A 7,712-nucleotide genomic window follows, 5' to 3' on the forward strand; every position below is an offset into this window, starting at 1 on the left:
AAGGGGTGCTTCACGTGCCACATTACTCTTTGTCAAAATAACCCTGCACCCGCCAGTCCTTTTACTATCAGATGTTTTGATGACGATAAAATTGTGATAAAAATGTATAAAGAATAGAACAAATAAAAAAGTAAATCCAACTCTGCTGTAACTAAGAGATTAATGCTGCATAAAATTGTTAATCTTGAGATTTGCCACGCAGAGTGATGAAATTAACATTTTAATTCAAGCTAATATATTGATTTTAATGCTGAGTGCACTGTTGGTGATGCTGTTTATTTTTAACATGATAGCTGCACTTTAGAGTTCAGAATCTTTAAAGTGGGTAAATTTAAACATTAATGACTACTCATTGTGTTCAGCTCTGACTGTCCCATACAAAGGCACTGTGAAAATCGCTTTAGTTTCTCAGCAGATCAAAGGAAAATGTGTTTTAGGTGAACAGATATTCTACTGCATGACTTTTTAATTTTGGGGGAGCTTTAGGGTCCCTATTAATATATCAATCATAAAATTTGACACCCTGCCCCCCCCCAAAAACAGATATTGGTTTGTTGCTTCAAGACAACACTGTGCAACAAGGGTAGTCAAACACCAAGTTATTCTATAATAAGCTTTATTATTACAACAAGGATGAACAAACAATAAATAAACAATGTAAACATTTCACAGAACAATAAAACACCAAAATACATGCAACATTTGACCCTAACCCCATGCCCATGCGCATGCGCATGCACACACACACACACACACACACACACACACACACACACGTTGTGTTTCCATCACATCTGGGGACTTTACATTAACTTACATTTAGTTCCTGGAGACATATCCTGACCCCACCCATCACAAGTCCCTGCCTGAACCTAACCCAAACCTTATCCTAAACCTAACCTTACCCTAACCCTGACTCAAGCCTTCACCCTAAAATTTAATGATTTTCCTTGCAATTTGTCCCCATAAAGTAGGCGAGACCTCACAATGTTTGTAAACAGATTTGTGTCCCCACAACAATAAATAATACACGTCCACACACACACACAATTACTTTACCAACTGACCCCTAAGCGCCCAAGTGTCCCTGAAACCTGATTCAGGGATCCACTACTTCACTGTCACTCCCCGAAAGCTCGCTGTCCTCACTTTCTGAGGACAGAAAATGCACATTCCCTTGGTTTCCTTCAATAAAAGGTTTTTATGTCCGTGTCCTGTAATCACCAGTAGATTGTAAAGTAAAAAACATTGACTATGATCATATAAATGCACACAAACACATCTCTACACACATATGCTAGTGCATTTTATTGCCTGAAAAAAAACTAGGCTAACTGCACAGTGTTGCCTTGAGGCAACGAATGAAAATTAAGTTTTACTGTATAAATAAATTTTAAAAAGTAGAACAAACAATCAAATATGCTTCTTAACATATTCATGCACATACAAATATTTTTATATACATTTATTTCACTATAAACATGTAAAATAGTGATCTTTATCTTACCTCCTAATGGGGATGCCTCTCATGTACTGCAGCTTGCAGAAAGGGACCCCCCCCAAATGAAAGTCACACCACCTTCAATTCATCATTTTATTGGAAAGAGATGTGCCTGGTAGCATTAGTTGAGAAAAAAAAAAAAAAACGTTTTTTTTTTTTTTGTGAGGCATGAAAATGTGGTTTGCTGCCTTAGGGCAACGCTACGCAGTAGAGGGTTAGGGCGAAGTACCGAAAACATCAGTATTTTTTGCATCAGCTGAATGCATGCAAGTTTCAGTGCTAATGTGATGCAGTCTTAGCGGCTACAGCGTTACAGCTGGGCTTCATCCACGATGTTGGTAACAACTTTCACATATAAAGCATACTGGCCCAGCAGAGAGTCTGTATAACGCAACATGCTGTAAATAAAGAATCGGTGAAAGCTCAAGACTCTAAACATGACTTGCTCCCATCTAGTTTATGTATTCAGCATAAGTTACCATGGTGATTTTTCCTGGTGAAAAGAGAGCCACCTTGATAGAAGGTAGAAGAAAACAGACTTTAAGCTCTACATAGCGTTGTAGCACACATCTTTGGTGTTGTGTTTAAGAATTTTCAATCAGAAAATATTGACAAATTTTGTAAGAAAAAAACAAAACATAAATTTGTTATTTTAAAATAAGTAAAGTACTGAAAAAAGGTTATTGAGAGATACTAGAGAACTATGTAGATAAATAAATATACTGAAAATGACTAAAGTTCATCATATACATTTAATAAAGAAACATTGTTTTATAAGAGTCATTTCTTAGCTTTTATTCATTCATATCAAATAGCTTTATGTTTCAGGGAAACTTCTCCATGTGCCAAGAATCAGCCACATTAAGTGGAAGAAAATATGTCACAATGACTGATCTTCTTTCCCATGTCCCAAATGAGCTACTGACATGACAACCAGGTTCATTTATCGCACAGGGAAGTGAAAGGGAAATGAGGAAAATGAGGCTGGCCTTTAACATTTTCTTAACAAGTGTCACACAGGAAATGATGTCAAAACTCAAACTTTACTACATTTGCTCTGGACTTTTGATCTATGGAAAATGTCTGTATAAAAATTAGTGGTGCAACGGATCAAAAATCTCACGGTTCGGATCGGATCACGGTTTTAAGTCACGGATCGCATCAATTTTCGGATCAGCAAAAAAAAAAAGAAAAAAGAAAAAAGACAAAAATTGAACATTATTTACTTATTGAAGTATTTTTTTTTTCATTCCACGCAATTATTAAAAAAAAAAAAAAAGGTACAATATAGGGAGTACAGTCTTTGTATCTACCACTCAATTCAATTCAATTTTATTTATAAATCTCCAAATCACAACAACAGTCGCCTTAAGGCGCTTTATATTGTAAGGTAGACCCTACAATAATACATACCGCTCATTATATCGTACTCTGCTGTGATATAATGAGCTGTCACGGTCACGTAGCTTTCCGTTGCCCTGGAGGTCCACCCATTTGTAGTAGTTAGGGCAACAGAAGATGCCTGGGACAGTTCAGCCATAACTTAAATCTTCTCCTGCTCATACATGCTTGGAACGATCTTGCCACTAAAGTGGACGCGAACGGGATATCATAGTTTAAACCCCTTGTTTTGCACAACGGAATACGGCCTCCAGTCTGCAGCTAAACACCCCAATAGCTTTTGTAATAGCTTTAGCCCGGTCGGACTGGGCAGCAAAGGGCTGCTTAAATACCGCAAACTCCTCCGCTCCTCCACTTGGACCGCTAGCGCTGGCCATAACTATAGCTTGACCCACCACGCGCACCATACACATACTTTTTTTTCTTCTTCTTTTTCGAATCTTCGGATCACGTGCGTACCAAACCGTGGAGTGGGATCGGTTCGGATTACGGATCAACCATGATCCGTTGCACCACTAATAAAAACTATACATTTCATTTGTCAACTGTAAATCAAAAGAGTACATGTGAAAACTATCATTTCATTAGCAAAGAGACCATAAATTACAATCTTTCATTCTGTTAAACTTAAATGCTGCGATGATTTTATGACACCTTAAAAAGCGAGATCACAAATTATAAAACCTTTTCAAGTAGCTTCTTTTGAATAAACCAGGTGCAGTTATAGTAAACTGTGGCATATGAAAATACATATTCACATATTCAAACAGGTCCTTTTCCTGATCTGCTTCACATTTGTTTGGAAATGTGATTATGAAATGAATATATCTCATGACAATATTTACTTTTAATTTCCAGTATTATTTAGTTCAAAAGCAAGTAGTAAATGGTGTACAGTTCAAAACTGTAACAGACTAAAACATTCATGGACTGCTTTCCTTAAGGATAAAAAAGGCCTGTAGTAGATCAATCAGTTACACAAGGTTTCTGATTACCTTGTCCCTCACATCTTCAATAAACTTCAACAAATTACCAATTCCCCTAACCTCTCGACATTTGTCACATAAAAACAAACAAAAACAAAAAGACAGGTTCCACAAATATCATAATTAACTTACTTTCCTTTTTCCTCTGGAATAAAAGTTACTTCCTTTGTACTGTCACAACATTCTCAGCCCACATAGATAAAACGCCAAAGTTTAATAACTTACACTGCTTGGTTTTCTTTATCCCCTGAAAGCAATTTTTCCTTTGCTGAGTCCTGAGGGACTGTGTTGGGACTCTTCTTCATTTCTAGACTTTTTACCCAAGTATAAGCAGACGAACCACCAAGAACCATCATGTTACTGGTCCACCACAGCAGGGTTTTAGTGGAAGAGTTGTACACTACTGCGATGACGGTCTGTGCACAGGCCTTTGCAGTCCCTGAGACATTATGCGTGAGCGGGCTTGTATATTTGATCTGGAGCCCTGTAACATAGCCTATGGCGAAACCAAACACTCCTCCGAGAGTCATCATTCCCCAAAAGCTGATGTCAGTGAGACGGCTGAACTTGATGAGCTGGCCCAACTCTCCGAACACAAGGATGAGAGGGAGGAAGAGGACGCAGGCGTTAATGTTGTTATAGTAGGACAGTTTCCAGATGTTCCCATCCAGGGCAGGCATTACCTTCTTAGTATAGATGGCATTGAGAGAGACGCAGGCGCTAGCCAGCACCCCAAAAAATATGCCTGTCCAGGAGAGGGACCCTGTGATGCCTTCCTGGTCCACACCAAGCCAGAAACCACCTGGAAAGCACAACATACAATCAAATATTTTAAACACTTAAATATCTAGTATTTCATTTTTAATCTACACCCATTCAGTGTAACCCTATCCTGTCACTGTAACACTGCGTGTGGCAAAAAAAAACCCCAGCTCAAAACAATGTGACAAAGGATGGAAACTGCACAGTCTTAGGGTGATATGAAGTGTTGCAATGTTTATGAATGTTAACATACACGAGGTATGAGTGTATGCATGTGATCAGTGTGAATTGGGAGGGTGAGCAGAGCAGAGAAGAGCCAATGAGAGGTTCTGGTAAGGCTGTTTCATGGTGCCTTAAGTCCAGCCTGTTCAGGTGTGCTACATAAACTAGGTCAACTCCACCCACCAGTTTCCTGGAAGTGATTAGAATGAGAAAGCCAACATGGAAAGTGAGCCCTGTGGCTGTCACATGTGGTACAGCTCTGCACACGCACGCAGTTTGTGTCAGGAAACAGGGACACACCAGGGAGTTTATTTCCCACTTCCAGGTTATTGTAGAAACTGAGTTTCTGTGACAACCTGACCTACTTCTAAGGTGCATGAAAAAAAATATAAAAAAAGAGAAAAGAGTGTAATCTGACAATGTGAAAATTCCATGACAATGCCCATTTCTAGGCTATCCCAGTATGGAAACATTTTGAATAGTATAGTATTAACACTATAACTTTTCCCTCCCTAAAATTTGATGCAGTTCTCTAAAATCGAGTATTATCCAGGCTGTATTTACAGCACAGCAAACTAAAAACTTCTATTGGCCTGCAAACCTTCTGAGTGTTATATTTCATATTTTCTTCGTTTCATACAGTTCTGTGCAAAAGTCTTAAACAACCCTTCATTTCTTCACATTTTGCAAGCGAAATGTAAGTAGGTGCAGAAAATTTGCAAAGATTTGCACATGGGTCACCATGGCAGGCCTGAACTGTCAAATCATAGTATGGCAGTGAGTTTTAGAGAGGAACGAAAAAAGCTGCCTGTCAGCAGCTAGTGAGTAGTAACAAATGCTTTGTCTTTTGAGATGTGGCGAGGTACGATAGACGTATTCCAGGCTAGCAGTTATCCATGAAATGAAGGTAAAATTTTCAGGTTCTCCACTCACAGCACCGTCTTCCTGTTTTTACTTTTGTTGCTCCCGCCTCATAAACGTTTGGCCAATATGCAGACTGAAAATTGTCACGTGATTTGTAGTGAAGCATTTCGCTTGGAGTTTACAAACTCACGAACTGATTCAGACCAGAGTAAACGAATTACAGCTGAGAAAACGCTCTATTTTAAAAGTGAGATATAGATATATATATAGTCAGTATTATTATTATTATTATTATTATTATGCAGAACCGAGTGTCCGTTTCCACCACTGTTGGTGTCATTTAGCTTTCTGAAAGGAGAAACTAAGTGCAGACTTATTTACAGCCAGTGACCAATTATCACGTGCAAATCATTATAAGGAACATGTCAGGGTAAACGCACCTAATATGATCCCACAGCACGCCAGAGCCCTGAAAGACGTGGTTTGTTTCAGGATAATGTACGATAACAGCACATTGAAAACTGTGCTCAGAGAGCGGCCGATCGTGTAGAAAGCCACCCCGAGATGTTTCAGGCACAAGTTGTTGAAGGTGATCATGCCGATGAACACGATGGACAGCGGTAGGACCTCCCGGGACAGCTTCACGTCAAACCTGACCGAGGGGAAGTCGATGAGTCGGGGGCACATTTTTGATAGCAGCTGCATGAGCCAGCAAAGTGCCACAGTGACCACACACTGATAAAAAGTGACGAACAACGGCGCGTCCAAGTCTTTGTTGTCCAGCAGGTGATTATTGAGGAACACCATCGTTATCGAGATAAACCAGTATAGCGCAACCACAGCTGCTATTCTCACTGCTCGAAATACGAAAGTCTCTCTGGATTCGTCCCGGTCCATCATTTCAGAACCGCTCAAAGCCATCCTCAAGATGCTGGAGCGCTTCAGCTGTGTCCTGTTCATGAGTGCAGATGAAGAAAACGAACCTGAGTAAAAGCTGGGACATTTACATGAGCTAATACGCCGCTCAAGACCAGCAAACTGACTGTATGAAAAAGCCAAACATGACTGCTGTTTGGTCAGTGCCGTCATCTAAGAGATTTCCGATCTGATCTTTTCAACATAAAAGCCCAATTCAAGCCTGTCAGAAATCGTTTCGTATTCCCATTAAAAATACTTTGCAAACAGATTTTATGTTTTACTCTGCTTTAACAGGCTAATTGCTAATCTTTGGCTTCTGTTGTTAAAAAGTGAATACTGTAAATCGTTATTATTGTATTCTCTTCTTTCATTAAGTGAACATTTGCTCTAAGCTTTACGTTTACTTTGAAAGGCTTCGGCTCCAACCGGAAGACTCATTAAGCGCCACAACTTCCTTGTTTGAACGACCTCTATTTAATTTAAAGACATGCCCAGTTTGTCCCTGCCAAACAAACAACTGCCAAAAATCTTTGTATGTACAGGACATTTGGCATGTACTTACATACTGTTTTCAAAACTGTTAAACTTATGGCCAAAACAATAACACAATGCAAAACTTAAAAAGACAGCAAAATTCAACAGCAATATTTTATTGAAACATATTTTAAATCTAAAAATGCAGTTTAACCAGCCACAGCTGATTCTCATTGTAGATAGTATTTAGTATTTAGTATTTATTTATTTATTTATTGTCATTGTCAAGAACAATGAAATTGCGTTTGGGGCTTCCATACAACCCAAAAAAAAAGAAGAAAATAATAAATACCCCTTAAAACCCAAGTGTACATATTTAACCCAGTGTGACTCCAATGCAATAAGACAATCCTTAGCAATAATGTTCGTAGAAATTCAGACAAAGACCTGAGAAACATGACAAAATACAACAATGCAACCCATTCAATATTATTGTACTGTGAGATATGATATCAGATATGATAGTTATCTATTTAAGAAAGAGGGGGGGGGGCAGGAGGGGGAAGAGAATAAAGATATGATGC

General features: G+C 38.8%; 1 protein-coding gene across 1 annotated transcript; it reads right to left on the reverse strand.

Moving 5' to 3' along the window:
* Window positions 1–1,580: 1,580 nt before the first annotated feature.
* slc35c1 (solute carrier family 35 member C1) lies at window positions 1,581–6,815 on the reverse strand. Its single transcript, XM_082504007.1, has 2 exons — window positions 6,177–6,815; window positions 1,581–4,690 (listed from the first exon to the last, which is right to left on the reverse strand). The coding sequence occupies exons 1-2, from the start codon at window positions 6,694–6,696 to the stop codon at window positions 4,110–4,112; spliced, it is 1,101 nt and encodes a 366-aa protein (XP_082360133.1). The 5' UTR covers window positions 6,697–6,815; the 3' UTR covers window positions 1,581–4,109.
* Between the last annotated feature and the right edge of the window lie 897 nt (window positions 6,816–7,712).

This window comes from Aulonocara stuartgranti (genome assembly GCF_965226115.1).
Source record: "Aulonocara stuartgranti genome assembly, chromosome: 1".
In the NCBI taxonomy this organism is placed as follows: Eukaryota; Metazoa; Chordata; class Actinopteri; order Cichliformes; family Cichlidae; genus Aulonocara; species Aulonocara stuartgranti.